This window comes from Xenopus laevis, chromosome 2S (genome assembly GCF_017654675.1).
Source record: "Xenopus laevis strain J_2021 chromosome 2S, Xenopus_laevis_v10.1, whole genome shotgun sequence".
NCBI lineage: Eukaryota > Metazoa > Chordata > Amphibia > Anura > Pipidae > Xenopus > Xenopus laevis.
This window is the reverse complement of record NC_054374.1, coordinates 75,312,721-75,332,297: the sequence shown is the minus strand read 5'-3', so window position 1 is coordinate 75,332,297 and position 19,577 is coordinate 75,312,721. Positions and strand designations below refer to the sequence as shown.

The window sequence follows — 19,577 nt, the reverse complement described above, 5'->3', positions numbered from 1 at the left end:
TCTTGTACATGTTGTATTATCTACAAACAACTTCACAATGAAATGGAACTTGACCCTAAAGGATAGCCAAACAATAACCATAGTCCACGTTCTTTCCACCAACCTCTCCAAGAAGACCCCCCAGACCTGTACTAAAAACACACAGTTGGGCTGTGGGACTGATATATAAAATAAAGAAAGCAAATATTTCGCTGGTTGTTCAAGATTACTGATTCTGGGCAAACTTTGCCTTTTCTGAGTAACTCCTTTGTATTAATGGATAATTATAGGATACGTGAAAAAAAACCTAATTTTGTAGGCAATTATAAGTAATATATGGTGTTGTTATTACATGGTGCTACAAATTAATATTATATTTAAAAATAGCCCCTTTTTTGGAGCTCCCTATAGATGCTCTCTGGTCCCTGTCTGTGTTTCAAATAAGGGGTGGGCGTGTCCTAATGGTTCCTGCCAGAAGCACAGTAGGGAGGGGGGGATAGCCAATCACAGCCCTGCAGTCACACAAGCACAGACACGCTTCAGTTCCCTATCAGGTCCTGCTAGTTGGTGATTGGTTCCTGTCCTACAGTGCAGTGAGTTGAGAGCTGCCGGCTCCCCTGCACAGCCTGGGAATTCAGGGAGCAGGAAGTGGAAGAGAAGGGAGGGATTATTAGGGTTTTTGCAGAAATATTCCATAAATCAGCCTGAAAAATTACTTTTTAAAGCACAATTCTTCCATATCTAAATTAGTATGACGCACTTGTACATTCATATTTTTTATACTGAATATCTCCTTTAAAATGAAAATTGACTCTATAGGTTTTATTATAGCATCAGAAGAATACATGTTGACAATATATTTATCCATTTGTGTTTTCATAATGCTGGGAGATTGCTGTTAAAAGGGTGGATGTTTAAGGGCAAAGACACACAGAACTACTAGTAGCAGCTACTTGTCATGGCTACAAAATAGACAATAGTGATAATTGGCTTTACTAAGACACTAAGTGAGTTTTAGCAGAGGCAATTTTCAGTATTGTCTATGGCAAGGTATTTTGAAGCCACAAAAAGTAGCTGCTACTAGTAGTTCTGTGTGTCTTCACCCTTAAGGTGGCCATAGATGCAAAGATCCGCTCGTTTGGCGATGTTGCCAAACGAGTGGATCTTTCCCCGATATGCCATTAACAGGCATGGCTATATCGGGGGTAATCTGATTGTTCGGCCGTATGGCCGAACGATCAGATTACGATGTGCCATGAGCTCCGGCGGGATCGGTCGGGTCAAAATCAAACCTGACCAAACGACCGATCTCCGCCGGGCGAAAGATGTGGGCACACGCCACACACGATCCGAAAATCGTACGAATCCTCGATTCGTACGATCCGATCTGTGTGTCTATGGCCACCTTTAGGGTTGGGGCAGACGGGCAGATTCAGGGAGATTTAGTCGCCTGGCGACTAATCGCCTCTTCTGCGGGGTAACAATCTCCCCAAACTACCTTCCATCTGCCTTCGGCCTGCTTGAATGAAGAATCGCCTGCGCTAATGCACTCAGAAATCGAAGTGCCGCGAGTGCATTAGCGCAGGCGATTCTAAATCTCCCCGAATCTGCCCGTCTGCCCCAACCCTTAAAGTTGTAACTGAATGTGATAAGAGATTTTGGTGTTTGCACAACTGTTTGCATAGTAGATATCATTCTGTAGGAGACAGATTGCTTTCCCAGCCTTTGTGTGAATTACTCTGATAGGGCTCCAGTGAATCAGACCTGTGTTATTAAATGCTGCCTCTGTGTTCTGCTTCAGGAGAGAAAACAAAGGCTCTTTGAGACAGGTGCATAGGCAATGTTTATAAGCAGGAACTATATTAAACACATAACCATTGTTCTATGATTCATACAGTATGTTTCCCAGAAGGTAAATCGGCTCTAAATGCCAGGACAAAACTGATTTAATGAGGACAAAATGTGTCTTTTAAAGTCACTATCATCATACAGGCAATGCTAAATATTATATGCCACTTGATTTACATATGTCCCCAAAAATATGTGACCTTAGTGCTTGGGAAATCTGGTAATGGGTGTAGAGTGCAGCATTGGGGGATGGCGCATGGCAGCCCTTTTCTTACCCCCTGCCCAGGGCAGGCAATAAATACGGATTCTGTTGTGGGCAACGCCTGCCAGCACTCCCCAAGTTCTCATTTTATTGAGATGAGTATCCTGTTCAACTTTTAGCTGTTTGGGACATATGACAAGTTACTTGGCAGGGTCCAATGAGAGAATGACTTCCATTCGGCTTTGGAATAGTGAAGTAAGACACGAAGGACAAGATAATGGAAAGTCTTTTGTATGAAAAAAATACATTCTGGCAGTCTGTTAGTCTAGCTTTAAAGGGTGGTTCACATTTAAGTGAACATTATATAGAGTGACCAATTATAAGCAATTTTACAAATGGTCTTCATTATTTATTTTTTTTAAATGTGTTGTGGTCGCTACTTTTTATTACTCATCTTGCAATTCAGGCCCTCTCCTATTCATATTCCAGTCCCTTATTCAAATCAGCTCATGGTTGCTAGGGTAATTTGGACCCTATCAACCAGACTGCTGAAATTGCAAACTGGAAAGCTTCTGAATAAAAAGCTTTCAGTGACATGCACCATTCCACTGTGCCAAGCAATTCACATAGAGACTTCAAAATTATTCATTGTCCCATAGGTGTGAATGCCTACAGTTTACCAGAATAATCTCTTTGGATACCACTAATATGCATGTGCTGTACATTTTGTAAGTAGGAAAGAAATAATTATCAGGCTACTGGTATCTTGCAGACAACCCTGGACACATTTCATGATTCGGATGAATCTGTAATTTCTAAAGAGGGTACACAGGGAAGCACAGGGAGTGCAGGTGGAACACCTCAATTTGCTGTTCAGTCAATCATTTTTGAAGGTAGCCCATGCAAATATCATTGTACAGTAGAATGTGTTGACAACTATAGTATTACAATAAAATATAGCCAAAAGACTTGTTTTTTTGTAAATATATTAAAAGCATGGAATACCTAATCCAGAAGCCAAATATCCAGGAAGCTCCAAATTACATACTCTCGCAGTACATTTTAATGAAATAATTCTTTTTTTTTTTTTTTTTAAATGATTTCCTTTTTCTCTCTATACTGTAATGCACAGTTACAATAACGTGTACTTGATGGTAACTAAGCTGCATGAATCCATATTGGTGACAATACAATCCTATTAGATTTATTAACAGGGGCACTGAGCAGATCTGCTTCTCTCAGCTTGCAAAAATACACAGGATAACAACAGCCGGAGCCAACAGCCTGTGTGCCCATAACCTAAAGCCATTCCTTCCACTTGCACATTTTGGAGCAAAACACCAGTTCACCCCACCAGTCTGTTTAGATAAACAAGTTGACATAATTTAACAGGTTCCAATAAAATAAAAACCAAGCCAAGAATACTTTGTGCATCAGCTTTATATTACTGGCAGTCTGCAGAATAAAGACCAAGACCAAATTCCACAAACCAAAATAGTTTGTTTCCCTCATTAAGCAGATTATGCAGCCACTTGTTTACCGTGGAATACAAAGTCTATCATTTATCGCACCAGAGCTGGCTTCTTTGTGGGTTTCTTTTATAGCCTCCTTTAATGTATTTTGATGCTAAGAAATGTGCAATTCCCTTTGCACTCTGTTGTTGAAAATGCATCACAAATGATTGCTAAATTCCTAGAATTCCAACCCATGAGTCTTTTGAAATAGTGACCCAGTGTTTATTTCTTTACAGGCTCTCCCTGGAGAAGACATGAGTGAACCATTTGATTGCGATAGTTGTAAGGAGTCCTTGTACGGACGCAAGTATATCCAGATGGAAGAGGGTCCTTACTGTATTCCTTGCTATGATTCCCTGTTTGCCAACACTTGTGATGAATGTAAAGAACTTATTGGCCATGATTGTCGGGTAGGTAATGCTTAATGAACACAGCTGACTTTTGTGCGGGCTTTCACTGATCACCTGACACTAAATAATCCAGGTTATAGTTGTAACAGGACACATCTCTATCATTTATTGCTCTTGGTTTTTTGAGAGAGCAGTGCTTCATATGAACAAGAGGGTAGATTTTAGTACTTAATTAACTAAATTAAACCTCTAAACTAAAAGTATCTTTTACTACTTTAGAAACCTCTTTTACTATAACATTGTCTTTGCATGCTATTTAGAATTGTGCTGTTACATGGAGAGAATTTCTGCACCAAAATGCATACTCTTACTCAGGCCAACATAGGGGCAGATTTACTAAATGGCGAAGTGGCCGTCGCTAGCGAAAGTTTGCCATAAATACAATTCGCTGGGACAGTGCCAATTTGCTAAAAGGCGTAGAGGACAATTCTCTAGCAAAAAAGACCATCACTTGCTCAGTATCGCCAGGCAGATTTTCGCACAGGCAAATGAACGTCACTCCCTGAGTTTTCTTCGCCACCTTATAACTGGCGAACTGATAAAATTAAGCTACATCCTCTTCATATTTTAAAGTCGGATTGCCTTCAGTTCTAACTATTAAAGATTGTCTAATAAATACATCTATACGACATATATGTACCCGCCCTATTCAAATTGACCAAAGCGTAAGAGTACTAACGAATTTTCGGCAGAAATGAACGCTAGCGAAGCTTGCTATGAAATGCTCACGCTGACGAAGTAGCGCTACATTGCATTTTAATGAATTAGTGTAGTGGTGTCGAATTTGCGCCTGACAAAGTGATGAATCGTTCTCTGGTGAAAATTCACCCTTTAGTGAATTTGCCCCATAGTGTCTGTGAGTCAGCTGATATGCAAGACCAAAAATCAGTCCCGTGTCGCACTCTTCTTAGGACTTAAGTAATATAAATCATTTTGGACTGTGGCTTCATTATTGATGTGTTGGATTTTAGTTACAGCTAACTCACTTGTAACTCTGTTCCCAGTAGTTACTCTGTGTCCCAAGTCTCTCTGATGTCATTGTGTTTGCACTTTATAGGAGTTGTATTACGAAGATCGCCATTACCATGAGCATTGCTTTCGATGCTTTCGTTGTGATCATTCTCTGGCAGATGAGCCTTTCACATGCCAGGATGAGGAACTCTTATGTAATGACTGTTACAGCAATGAATTCTCCTCCAAGTGCATCAGTTGTGAGAAAACAGTCATGCCAGGTACAGTATAAGTGGTAAATGTTTCACTTGCCAGTTATTCCATTTATGACAAATTCCATATTTCATATGTTGCTTGTGAGTGACCTCCTTAGCACTGACTGCTAAAAACTTGCTTTAAACCAACATTATCCTAGTTTGCTTTGCCCTTCACATCCATCATAGGCAACCTTAACACACATGGAGTCCAGCAGTAGATGGTTTTGGATTTATATCTGGATGTATCTGCACAAAATCTGGATATCGATGTATATGCACAGAATGAACCTCTTTTTCTGGAAGGAGAATCCCTATTTTCTAAGCTTTTGATGTCATTTAAATAATGTAATTTATTTATTTGTTTGAATTTTGAACTTTACCCAGGTGTATTATGTATTCTAATCTTAAAGGGATACTGTCATGGGAAATAAAAAATTTTTTTCAAAATTAATCAGTTAGTAGTGCTACTCCAGCAGAATTCTGCACTGAAATCCATTTCTCAAAAGAGCAAACAGATTTTTTTATATTCAATTTTGAAATCTGACACGGGGCTAGACATTTTGTCAATTTCCCAGCTGCCCCTGGTCATGTGACTTGTGCCTGCACTTTAGGAGAGAAATGCTTTCTGGCAGGCTGCTGTTTTTCCTTCTAAATGTAACTGAATGTGTCTCAGTGGGACATGGGTTTTTACTATTGAGTGTTATTCTTAGCTCTACCAGGCAGCTGTTATCTTGTGTTAGGGAGCTGTTATCTGGTTACTTTCCCATTGTTCTTTTGTTAGGCTGCTGGGGGGGGGAAAGGGAGGGGGTGATATCAGTCCAACTTGCAGTACAGCAGTAAAGAGTGATTGAAGTTTATCAGAGCACAAGTCACATGACTTGAGGCAGCTGGGAAATTGACAATATGTCTAGCCCCATGTCAGATTTCAAAATTGAATATAAAAAAATCTGTTTGCTCTTTTGAGAAATGGATTTCAGTGCAGAATTCTGCTGGAGTAGCACTATTAACTGATTCATTTTGAAAAAAAAATGTTTTTCCCATGACCGTATCCCTTTAAGTGATTACCTACGTTGGCAGCCAAACCCAGGCTCCCCTGATGCACAATTAAATTACTTGGCAATCTGAGTCACTCACTCAGGTTGTAATAAAGACCATAGCCTTGTAAAACAGTAAAGCATTGTGCAAGAATAAACACTTTGTGAAAAACACATCCCTAAATTGTCAAAGTCCATAGGAAATCAACAAATGTTATATAAATCAATTGTCAAAAACGGTTTCAGAGCCAAAGTACCTGAGCTTGCTCAGCAGAACATACATTAGATATAGGGATGAAGAAGCAACATTACAGTTATTCCCTTTCATCTGACAGACAAATCGTTAATTTAAAGGAAAAGTCAAGCCGCTTTTTTATTTTAGTATCCCTGTGTAGCCTACCTTAGCCCCATGTGAACCGCATTAGTTGCGCTTTGAAAAGCGCTCCAGTTTCCCTGCACCGTCGCATTCTTTGAACCATTGCGCACTGACTAACCCGGCGGCCATTTTTTCCTGTATGCGCTCTTCCTGATATCAATGCGTATGTGCCAATAGCCCCATCCTCCTGACCTTTTTTAAAAATAGCTTACTTAGATTTTGGCAGTGCAATAGTTAATCTCTCTGCTCCCTTGCTCTCCTCGCTGCAGTCAGATGAAATATGGGCTAGCAGCAGCGGAGCAGAGAGTTAAAACGGCACAATACAGCGCCCATAGCAACAACAAAAGACTATTTTATCTATTGGCTGAACTAAGCCACAGGCGTGTCTTCAGAGGTCACTCTTAATGCAGCTTGATTATTTTGCCGACGCTAAACACAGTCATCTGCGCATGTGCTAGATTTTTTTTGTGAACTGCGCATGTTCGTATCGCCAAATTACAGCACACATTCCTAAGGGAGGGGGGAGAGAGGCTGACAGTGCTGGAAACCAGCCGGAAGAGAAAAACAACAGTGCTTCTTAACGGATTACTTGTCAAGGACTGCAGTGGTCGGTATGTAAATCATGCTAAAAGGCGTTTCTCAGATAAAATTTGTGTTAGGGGAGTTGACATGTCCTTTAATAAGCACACATCTTCCTCAGTTCAAAGTCTTTCTGGATCAAGCGCTATTTACTTATCTGTCCCTTCAAGAGCACTGAATTCATACTGTATATGAAGGGAATAAAACCATTAAAAAAATGCACAGTTTTTCTTTGCATTGTAAACTGTGGTCCTTATTAGATTCAAGTCCAGCTGGTCAGTTAATTTGTTTTTCACATCTGACTTGTAAGAATTTGGAGAAGTCATTTAATTCCACTGTACTATGTACAATACAATCATCAATTGTTATCTTGGTCATCTACTTAAACTCTCCAAACACCAACAATTGTAGAATCTACATTTCGGGACCTCCTTTTGGCATGTACTATGCTGGGTGCGTACTAGTAAAACACAGCAGGGGAGGCTCAAAGTAGTGTGGCATGGAATAGAGTCCTGCGCGGGTCCATTTTTTGGGACCCGACCTGCAATCGGCAACCCGCACCCGCAACCCGCATTCTTACCCGCTTGGACCTGCAACCCGACCCGCAAATACCTTCTCTGCAACCCGGACCCGCTGACCATCAAGAATCAGAAAGTGCTGTCGTTATAAACCGGAAGTGACATCATCGGAAGTAGATATAATCAGGAAAAAAAGGGAGTAAAACCGGAAGTGCTGTCATTGTGTACCGGAAATGACATCATCGGAAGTGGACGTGACCAGAAAAAAGGAGCAAATATTGATATTGAAGATGGCCGTCACTGGAATGCATGTTTGTGTCTCTCTTGTTCCACTCTACCAACAGCATATTATTTCATGTCTGCTGGTTCTTCACTTTAGCTGTTGTAAAGGTTGCTGCATACCATTGCTAGATACAGTATGTTGCTGCCTTTCAAGCTGAGGCCTCGTGAGAGAGTGTTCCTACATGCTGCACCATGCAAACTTCATACATTTTTATGGTCTTTCTGGCTTGTTTTATGATTTAGAGAAAACCATTTATGTTTATAACTGCAAAGTCTACAGTGAATTGTGTCATAGGTTTTTTAGGTGGAGAGTAGTAGATGAATATTTCTTGCATTTTATAGAATATTGTGTTGCCTTGGTTATAAAGAATATTACAAGGCAAGTGATAACCATTCACCAGGTTACCTCTTCTGTAAAAAATGAACTGAATGGAAAACTTGGGAGTGCAATGGCACTATTTTTGCTTAGGTTGAGCACATAAGCACTACACTAATGAAAAATGAATATTCTGCAAATGCACTCAAATCAAGCCCATGCAAGAAACACATAGGAGCAGATTAAAATGGCAGTGTCACTATCCCCTGCTGTGTTTTTGCTGGTTAATTTTTTAAATAGGGTATCCATTTTGCTTACTATGAAGCAAATTTGCATCTTAGTGTTCCTTTTCTTTAAATATGATTGCTAATATATGTCGTAGCACTGTTTTTTGTGGGATGGTTTGCTTTTTAATTTTGGATTTCTTTAATTTTAAGTGCATAATATTAAGGGGCAGATTTATCAAGGGTCGAAATTCGAAGTAATGGGAGTTTTTTTTAACTCCCATAATTTGAAATTCGAATCTAAAAAGACCAATCGAAATTTATTAAAAATAATCTAAAGTTGTTAACTTAGGGTGGATAGGCTGTATTTGAATCGTTCCAATCGAAGTTTTAGTGCATTCGATCAAATTCGAATCAAAGTATTTGCCCCAAAAAACTTTGATTTTTCAAGCACAAAATGACTCCAAATAGGTTTCGGCGGGTTTTAGATGGCGAAAGGTCGAAGTCGAAGTTTCACAGAGACAATACATGATAAATTTCAAAATTCGAATAGTCAAATTCTTATTAACTTCAAATCGAATTTTGCCCTTTTCGATAGCCGAAGTACACAAATATAGCTAGAAATTTGAATTTTTTTGACCCTTGATAAATCTGCCCCTAAGTATTTCACTGTTTGAGATATTGGTTGGTTCTTTTTGGGGTTTTGGACTTCCCTGAAAAAGGCAAAGTCTTCCATGGACAGCAAAACTGGATTAAAGGCTTTCTCGAATGATAAATGTTTCAATTATACCCTGCTCAGCTGGGTTTTTCCTAGAAAACAGATGTATTCTAAAGGGAATCACTGATAAAGTTCTCTGTCAGCACAGAGAGACTCCAGTGCTTTGTTGTATCCTTTATTTAATAAAACAGAACATATACATCTATTAAACTCAATTGTATTCTGCTTAAAATTGTATATATTTTTGTTGTGGATGAACTTGAAGAGTTCAGTAGCCTTGCATTCTCCTACCATAGACTATAGATACCATAACATGGTCTGTACCTACCTACTTTAGTCTGTTGATAGTCCTGAAGTATAACGTAGACAAATGTATCAGTTGTTAAGGGGTTGCCACCTTTCTTCTGAAAAAAATTCTGGCTTCCTCAATATAGGTGCGGGAGGGGACCACAAGAGGCATGATGATATAAAATGGGTAGGGTTATCATATAAGATTGTGGGACAGAGAACAGATCAGGCCAATGGAGCTAAGATTCAGTGGTAGGGTGGGGAATAAAGGGGCAGGAAAGAAAGCTGCTGAGCTGGAAGTGGGGATTTGGGGTGGAACATTGGGCACATCAACCAGTTAGGCCAACAAAATACCAGCTAGGTGATAACCCTAGGTGTAACTGGAACTTTTAGCAACAATTAAACTTGCCTTTAATGCCAGTTACTCTGAGTACATACCGGTACCATCCTAATATTATCTTTCTAGAGGAGTAAAGAACAGGCTGAGAGATCTAGTTTAATTGCAATGCTATTTTCCAAGGATTTTAGCATGATGTTTTTTACTATTCATTTGCACTTTGTGCTCCACCTAGTGGCAGACTACAGACTCTAGTATTAAATATTAATATTTCCATGTGACGGCTTTTGGTTAAAAATATATATAAGTGAATAAACATAACCTTAAGTAATTTCTAGGTGTCAATTCGGATGATAGTGGCAGTGATGCATCCCAAACCATCTTAAATATAAAAGTAGTTCGAGGTCAGATAGGGGTGCATGTATTACATAAAGCAAAGAGAATAGTGGGTCGGGCCACATGTTGAGTAATACAAAGAGGTTCTCAGGTTATTCTATATCAGGTTATTCATTAGCAAAGATTATCATGCCTGGAGGCTGTCGAGGGGTGGGGGGGGGATATGGGAAAGTACCTAACTGTTATAATTTTATCCATTTGTTTTAGCCACAAATTGAACCCAAATAATTCCCTGTGCAGCTTATTTTTCTTTACTTGAAATCTTTCTCCTTGCTTATATTTTATATGTAAACATGCCTTACAGGCTAACAGGCTTGACTGGATAATAAAACAGACAAATGTTTTCTCTGCAGGCTCCCGCAAATTAGAATACAATGGGCAGACCTGGCATGAACACTGTTTTATTTGCAACAGCTGCCAGCAACCAATTGGATCCCGTTCTTTCATCCCAGAGAACCAGAACCATTACTGTATGCCTTGTTATGAGAACAAGCTAGCCCCACGCTGTACACACTGCAAAAAGGTAAGTAGTGCAACTTAATTTTGTATAATTGACTATCTGTGATACCTGAACATGAATAATACTAATGCATTCGGAAATATAATAAAAGTTCAAAAACAATTCACATACGAAAAAAAGTACACTTTTTTTTCATTAGACAGTTACTGCATCGCTAATTTTAATTGCCCACTGTAAAGTGTTGAAGGTGTCGCAATGTTTTGGAGCAAACAAAAAAACTATCCGGAAGAAGTTTTATTACATCTACAGGTAGCAGATCCATTATCTGGAAATCCATTACCCATAAAACTGGGAATTATGGAAAGGCCATCTCCCATAGAGTCCATTTAATCCAGTTTTAAAAAAGTATTTCCTTTTTCCCTGTAATAATAAAACAGTACCTTATACATGATAGCTACTAAAATATAATAATCCTTACTGTAAGCAGAACCAGCCTATTTGGGTTTATTTCATGTTTACATGACTTTCTAGAAGACTTAAAGGAATTGTTCAGTGTAAAAATAAAAACTGGTTAAATAGATAGGCTGTGCAAAATAAAAAATGTTTCTTATATAATTAGTTAGCCAAAAATGTAATGTATATAGGCTGGAGTGATTTGAAGTATAACATGTCAGTCTGATCACTACTTCCTGCTTTTCAGCTCTCTTGGTTTCCACTGACTGGTTACCAAGCAGTAACCAATTAGAGACTTGAGGGGGGGGCCACATGGGCCATATCTGTTGGTTTTGAATCTGAGCTGAATGCTGAGGATCAATTACAAACTCACTGAACAGAAATGTACCATGTGGCCCCCCTTCAAGTCGCTGACTAGCTCAGAGTTATAGAGCTGAAAAGCAGGAAGTTGGATTCTGGCTGTTTTATTAGAGATCTGTTCACTCCAGCCTTTATATATTACATTTTTGGCTAACTAACTATATTAGAAACATTTTTTATTTTGCACAGCATCTATTTACACAGTTTTTCTTTTCACACTGAACTATTCCTTTAAGGTATGAACATCTAAATTATGGAAAAATCTGTTATCTGGAAAGCCCCAGGTCCCAAGCATTGTGGATAACAGGTCCCTTACCTGTACTTCACACTGGGGCAAAACTATAAAATTTACAATCTTCCTTCCACAGTTGGAAGTGGTTGCTAAATGTTTTGCGGGTTTGCAAAAGCTATATTAAAGTTGCCCCCAGTGTTGCTGGGAATGGATATCATGCATACATAACACTAGTGTTGGCCCATTAGAACCACAGTCTTAAAATGTGCTTAACTGACATATTAAAAAAAGTGGGAAGCACTCTGCCTTCAGTCTAAGCAAGTTGTTTTCACCACTTGCATCTGTCGCAGGTAAAGCCTTGCCCATGATTTTCTATGTGAAGCGGTGACAAGCCATTTAATTTCTGGGAATGACCATAAACAAAATGGCCTGCTTTCTAATAGGCTGAAAACAGGGCAGTAGTTATGGATGAAACGATTAGTGTTGCTTTTCATGAAATATGACAATTGTTAGTAGAAACTGCTTGATGGGAAAATATTTGTTTGCTGCTATGAATATTCTTAGTTGGTAAACATAGCATTTAGCTTTTTAACCCTTTTTATCTTCCTTTGCTATGCAGTCTCTTACCAAAGGAGGGGTTACTTATCGAGATGAGCCATGGCACAAGGAATGTTTTGTCTGCACCGGATGTAAAACCCAGCTGGCTGGGCAGCAGTTCACTTCCCAGGATGAAAAGCCATACTGCGTCAAATGCTTCGGGAACCTCTATGCCAAGAAATGTGCAGGGTGCACTAAGCCTATCACAGGTACTTCCTTAAAAACGCAGCTGTCTTTTTAAAGAGTATAGTTTAAACATGGCGTTTAAGGCATGTCACTGGGAGTGTAGCAATTTAGAAACAGTTTAAGGCTGGAACTGGATAGAAAGCTCCAATAAAGAATATAAAGTGGATGTTCACTTTTCTGTTATATCTCTAAACTTTCTGTCAAAACAATAATTTTGAAAAATACTTTTTTTAATATATATTTTTGTTTCTCTTGCTTCTTTGTCTCCCAGCTGATTGCTGCCAAACTTTGCCTGCAACCCCTTTCTTCGTTTGTACTTGATTTATATAATGATGATATTTTCTTTCATTTAGTATAGCAATTATAAAATACTCCTTTTGTTTTTGCTGTTTTTCCCCAGGTTTCGGGGGAGCTAAGTATGTCTCCTTCGAAGAGAGACACTGGCATCACAGCTGCTTCAATTGTTCCCGTTGCTCTACTTCGCTGGTGGGGAAGGGTTTTATCCCAGACAATGAGGACATTCTTTGCCGTGCATGTAACAGTGATTTATAATCTAATTGAGCCTGTTGTCAAGGTGTGTCATTTCTCTGCCAGAGGCCTGCAGCCCTGTGTTACAGGCTTCTTGTGTAACAAACTGCAAGATGCAAAAAAAGAAAATACACCTATTTCCTATAGAACAGGCTTTTAGAATTTGCACAGTGATTTTTATATCTGTTTTTATGGCTTTGAACTCCAGCAATATGTGTCTGTTGATGTTGATTGGAGCTAGTAGTAGGCTGTCTTAGCTTTTTTTGAGGTAATGGGTGGTTATGCTGCTGAGTAATCACCTGAAAAATGCTCTGTAATTTAATTTCCTTCTTTTTTTTTTTTTCTTTTTTTTTTCATCTTGTTTGATTGCACTGTGAAAGCAAACGGTGTTAATAGTTAGGCATGGGAATTCTGTGTCATCATTGAAAAGAAGCCTAGAATGGTGCATAGTGATGCTAAGTTATACTGCTTCCAGGCACGATTTGCTTTATGCAACTGGAGTGCTACTATTTAAAGAGCTAAAATGCGATGGTATTTGTTTGTTAGATTTTACTCATATGTATGGATGACAATGTTATATACCTTTCAGATATAATTTCAGAAAACTGTTTCTATTACATATAGACACTATAGTATTAAGCCCAGGTGTTGATTTCAAATGTTTTATGTGTTATTTTGTGTCATTAGGTAATCGTATACACACCTGCATTTTGTCTCCCCTGCAATACAGTTGTGTTCAGAATAATAGCAGTCCGACATCACTAACCTGATCAATCCCTGTTTGTGGTAGAAATTTTCTACATGGCAAATAATTTACGAGTAGGTGTAGTAGAGTAATAGAAAACGAACAGATCCAACAGTCATGACATGCATGCTGCTGATTCTGTGTAACTGAATCATTAATTGAGGCTTGTTCCAAATAATAGCAGTGTTCAAAATAATAATAGCTTGTTCCAAATAAAAGCAGTGTGGAGTTAAATTAGTGAGGTCATTCATTCTGTGAAAAAACAGGTGGCAATTGCGGCCCTTATTTAAGGAAGGAAGACAGCTAATGTGCATGCTGATTATAGTGTATTTCTTTTTAAAAATGGGTTTTTTTCAGACATTGTTCAGACTTTGATTAAAAAGATAATTGGAGATGGGAAAATGTATAAATAAGTAAAGAAAATGATAGGCTACTCAGCTAAAATGATCTCAAATGCTTTAAAATGGCAACCTGAAAGATGTGGAAATCGTAAAACTACCATTTGGATGGATTAAAGAATAGCCAAAAAAACCAATGATCAGCTCCAGGAGGATCAAACTTACTTATCAGTACAGTTACAATAGAAGACTCCTATATGAAGCCAAATTATCTTCAAGAAGCCCCTGAAAAATCCTATTGTTGGCCATGGAGTGGCCAACCCAATCTCCAGACCTAATATTCAGTTTTCTTCAATTTCTGTAAAGGAATAACACAAATTTGATTCATCTTTCTTTATGTTTTGATTTGGACTAGAATGTGCAGTGTTCCTAATGCATTTGTATGTATGGAAATAAAAGCTATTACAAGGATTTTGAGCTTTATTCACTATTTAAACACACTGCTATTATTCTGAACACAACTGTATAATATCCTTAGCCCCTTAATCAGTGAAACCGACTGAGACCCTGGCATGAACTTCACAGAAGTCACATCTCATTTTATCTAAATATTTTGAGGTTGTGTACCTCCCAACAGTCACAATTTAGGGTGATATTTATCAAAGGGTTAAAATGAGGTTACAAATGGGTTAGAACCCATAATCGTTCACTAGAGGAGCCCTCATTATTAATTTCTGGTCAATATGCATGAAAAACCTACAGCAGAAAATAGAGAGCTGCAAAATTCCCCTCTGGCAAATTGGTGAGCTTTTTGATGAATATACCCTTTTGCCCGATGCATCTAATCTGCTAGTAGGACACTTTCAGCCTAGCCCTGGGGTGTTATGATACAGAGCAGTATTATTTAAGTCCTGCTTCTGCCCTTCATCCTGGGGCTGATTTTTCAGCACCAGGCTGACATTCTGACTGTATGAGGGATATTAAAATGTGCTGATCATTGGTGGTAAAATGTCTCTGCACTTTACCCAGTGAATGCATTTATTTCCATTTAACTTGCATTAAAGAAAGAGACTGGGTCCTTCATTTGATCTTTCCCAGTAAAGTGGTGCCTAACCTTTTGTGCCTGTCATTAAAGTGGACCTGTCACCCAGACACAAAAATTTGTATAATAAAAGTCCTTTTCAAATTAAACATGAAATCCAATTCCTATTTTTTATTAAAGCATTCATAGCTGTTGTAAGCTCATTTAAAAATCTCAGCTGTCAAATATCGTCTGCCACTCCTCTATGCCAGTGGCATAGAGGCGGGGCAGACAATTACTTTCACTTTCCATTCAGCACTTCCTAGATGTCACTGCTCTCCACACATTCCACCATTTTCTTCACCATTTAATTGTGTATCCAGGGCATGGGGATGGACATCAGGTCCCCCATTCTGGTGCACAAACAAGATTCTGAGATGATACAAGGCTTGTCTTAATAACAGTGTCCACAAAATGGCTGCTGCCTGCTTGCTATGATTTTGAAATCCCAGACTGAAGGAAGCAAGAATTAAATAATTGATATAGTGTAATTAAAGTTCATTTTGCTTGATTAATGTGATAAAATAGGATTTTGAATATTTTTTTGGGTGACGGGTCCCCTTTAAGGGCATTTATTCAGGTGCTGCAATAACTGTTAGGGGGTTATTTATATCGGCTGCTACAAACTCCAATCAAGCCCGCTGGGGTTTTTAACGCTTATTTATTATTACATTTTCCCGAAAATTTGCTTTGCGGGAAAAGCTCAGTTTTTTTAGTGAATTTTACCCGAAATCTCCGAATTTTTCGGAGTTTTCACCCGAAAACTCCGAAAACATAGTTTTTGCAACCTCGACAGGTTTGAGATGCCGTGTTTTAATATTCGGCTTTTTAGCCCTCGGGGTTTAATAAATTCCGAAAAATTCGTGATTTTTTTAAAAGTCCGATTTTATTATAAAAAAAAATCACGAATTTTTCGGATTTCGGGTATTCGGAGCCTAGTAAATAACCCCCTTAGTGTTAAATATTTTGCCCCTTGGGTTTTTGTGTGTGAAAACTATGACATGGAAGGATATTAGCTTATTCGTCTTTATTTATCCTATTATATAAATCTATATATAGATACTTATTAAATATATAATATTATATACATGCACACATGCGATTCACAAATGTTTCATATAAAAGCTCACAAACCTCCATTGAAATGTAAAAAAAAAAAAAGAAAAAATATACTGTAAATAGAATAATTAGAAATAGTTGCACAATAGAAATATTGTAACTAGGTGAAGTACACCTTAAAGGGAAAATATAGTCTTAAGCTGACCAGACATTGGAAGAGCATATTGTTTGACAAGATTGCCAAACAAGGAGATCTTATGTCCAGTTTGCCCATCCAGTTGGCAAGCCAAATTGGGCTGATACAAATTGGGTCAAACCCATTGGGTTTGGTATACACTATCTTAGAGGTAATTCTTGCTTCAGTTACTTATCTCTTGAGAAGAGTTGGCATTCTGTAACACCATAAACTCAGCGTATAATCACAACAAACAGAAACATCTGTTATGTACAAGAGGAGACAACAACTGTTGTTGTGCATAGGAATTAGGCAGCTATGTGCCCCATCTGTTGTTTACCTGTCATGCTCAGTGTATTGCTCCATGTGTGGATCTGTTGAACAACCATTTGGTGCATGTGCTACTGTCTGCTCATCTTTCAGTCAATCGTCATCATCTTGTCAGTCAACCCAGACAGGAAAATCTAACACCAGCCTCTCCCATGACAGTGTAGCAGTTTGTTGGTTCTCATGAATTAAGAAGGACCTTGAATAGCTAACCTGTGGGCAGATTTCATGCAATCAGAGCATATGATCAGTGGGTCAAAGTTTGGATCATATAGGTATCCACACCCACAACCATTGTGGTAGTTGTATGTTCCAACAGCTGCCAAGACTCCACATTGCTTCAGTTCTACAGCATTCCTGTTTTTGTTTGCTTCTCTGCTTGCAGTCAGACATCTATCATGAAGAAGACGTTATATAAAATCTCCTTACTCATTAAACTGCTGTTTTAACAGCATATAAAAGAGCTTCAGGCCCCTGCTACAGTTAGTTAAAAAATCCCCTTTCCCACACACATACTGTATGCATGCTTTATTTTATCCTGCGCTATTCTGGTTTACTATGAAGAAATGTTGTTTGAAGACTTTGATGCGGGCATATCAGAGCTTTAGAAATAAAATGTTAATGTTATCTTTTTTTTCATTCTGTATAATGTTTGTATTGGAAATCTGGTTAATGTTTCTTGAAATATAATAAAAATTATTTCAGTGGATCTATGCCTACTGTATGCTGTGTGTGTGTGCATGTAGTGGATCTGCACGGACAATATACAAAACAGTGCCGATATGAATTTCAGTACTGTACCTTCTCCTTGAGTTGTTGCTAATATCTACTCACTCTGTGGTTCCACAATAAGTAGAAACAGAATCCTTTACATATACATTGTATTAGCCAGAAGTGGCACACCTGGTGGATCCTTCTTTAGAGAAAACCCAGTGATACTGCCTTCTGCTGTTCACTTTGCTTGCCTGTCATTGTGCATGCATACATACTTACAGACTAGCAGCTGACCCACTTCAACTAAATAAGTAAATATAACCTTGGTGCTCAAGATAGCCAGGTTTATATAGTTAAAAAAAAGTGTAGCACTCAACAGGACTTGGTGGTGGTGCACAGAACGAATCAATGTTTTGACTGGTTTTTCTTACATTTGTCAGAAACACCACGGCAAAGAGCCAAAAATGTATTTAGTTGCTGCTTGTAGCACATGGTGTGGAATCATGTGTCGGCAGTGACTGTGCGGCCAAGTGTTCAATGCACAAACTGAAATTTTGTGCCATATCCCTGATATTGTAAGAATAGGGATCAGAACCACACATTTGCCCATAGAAATCAGCATGCTTATTAACCTTTATGTCAAAGTAACATCTATCTGTAATAAATCTGTAGTTTAGGGTCTGTAAGTAGAAAATGATAACTCACCACACAAGGGAAGAGGCCCAGGTGCACAGCCCTCAGCCCTCAGCACGGGGGAGCGGACAAAGCAAAAGAAAACTTTTGGAGCAGGCACTCAATGAAGGCAATCTTCCACCAGGCAGATACATTTAAAGTGAAGAGTTTATTGCAGGGGTGTCCAAACTTTTTGCAACGAGGGCCAGATTTGGTGAGGTGAAAATGTGTGGGGCCGACCATTCAGCTTCACATTCAGCCTTCCGAGGTAGCTAACTAACGATTTAGGCCCTATCTATTTGGAGTCACATGACATTTCTACTGTTATCCTTTGTTTCTATAGCTCTGACATATTCCCCAGTGATGCACAGAGATTATACATCATTCCCATCAGAGAAGAGTTTCTGCAGAAGCTGAGATCAGACACTACAACTCCCAGCACCACCTGCCTGGAGCCCAATGGCTTGTGTAATAATCATCCAGAGCGCAGGGGATGCTGGGAGCTCAGTGACAGAAGGAGGAGCCTTGGTCCAGGCTAAAGACAGAGGGGCCCAAGTGCTGAGTAATGGGAGCTCCCCAGCAGCATCAGGCAAAATTACAGTACAGATCTCTCGCAGGCCTAGTCCCTCGCTCCCCCGTCCCTCTCCGATCCCACTGCCTCCCCCGACCCACTGCCCAACCCTACCCCTACACTGCTCACTATTCACAGTCACTGCCTCTAAGAGCTCAGTGCGGAGCGGTACATCCTGGCGGTGCTCGGGGAGACTCAGCAGGAATTTGAGTTGCACGATGCGAACATCTGGGTTCTTGGGCAGCCCCTCCTCATCCAGAAGCAGCTCGTCATTACCTGCTGCGGGCCAATTAAAAATGGATCGCGGGCCATAGTTTGGACACCCCTGGTTTATTGTGTCCACAGCCTTACACGTTTCGTGATAAACACTTAATCATAGGCTCTTAATCATAGCCTATGATTAAGTGCTTATCACGAAACGCGTAAGGCTGTGGACACAATAAACTCTTCACTTTGAATTTATCTGCCTGGTGGAAGATTGCCTTCATTGAGTGCCTGCTCCAAAAGTTTTTTTCAGTAACATCTAGCTGTGTCATACAGGAGAATGTAATAAAAGTCAGTAACGGAAAAACTATTCGCAATGCGGAAAGTTGTCTTTGCGCAAACAAATTTTGCTTTGCACGAATTTAATATAGCTTTTGCGAACCCGAAAACTGTTTAGCGACCACTTCTCGACAGTGGAAGACCGTTTGCTGTATGGCCATCACCCATACAGGCCTGGATTTCCAATTTAATCCGCCCGAGACCACGGGGTCCTAGTGAAGGCATGCCCAACTTTGCAAACGCACAAACCCCCCCCCTACAAGTAAGCATGCGCTGGAGCCTGCATTTAAGAACTGCGTATCACCTT

General features: G+C 39.3%; 1 protein-coding gene across 2 annotated transcripts in view; it reads left to right on the top strand.

The window, feature by feature from the left end:
- fhl3.S (four and a half LIM domains 3 S homeolog) overlaps nt 1-13,895 on the top strand; it is a 50,075-nt gene extending 36,180 nt beyond the window's left edge. For both annotated transcript variants that reach the window (XM_018248253.2, XM_041584011.1), the window contains exons 2-6: nt 3,780-3,953; nt 5,011-5,185; nt 10,583-10,752; nt 12,354-12,540; nt 12,918-13,895. In XM_018248253.2, coding sequence (XP_018103742.1) covers nt 3,798-3,953; nt 5,011-5,185; nt 10,583-10,752; nt 12,354-12,540; nt 12,918-13,069 — 840 coding nt within the window. In that variant the 5' untranslated portion in view covers nt 3,780-3,797 and the 3' untranslated portion in view covers nt 13,070-13,895. The remainder of the gene's footprint in view (nt 1-3,779; nt 3,954-5,010; nt 5,186-10,582; nt 10,753-12,353; nt 12,541-12,917) is intronic.
- Nucleotides 13,896-19,577: the final 5,682 nt, after the last annotated feature.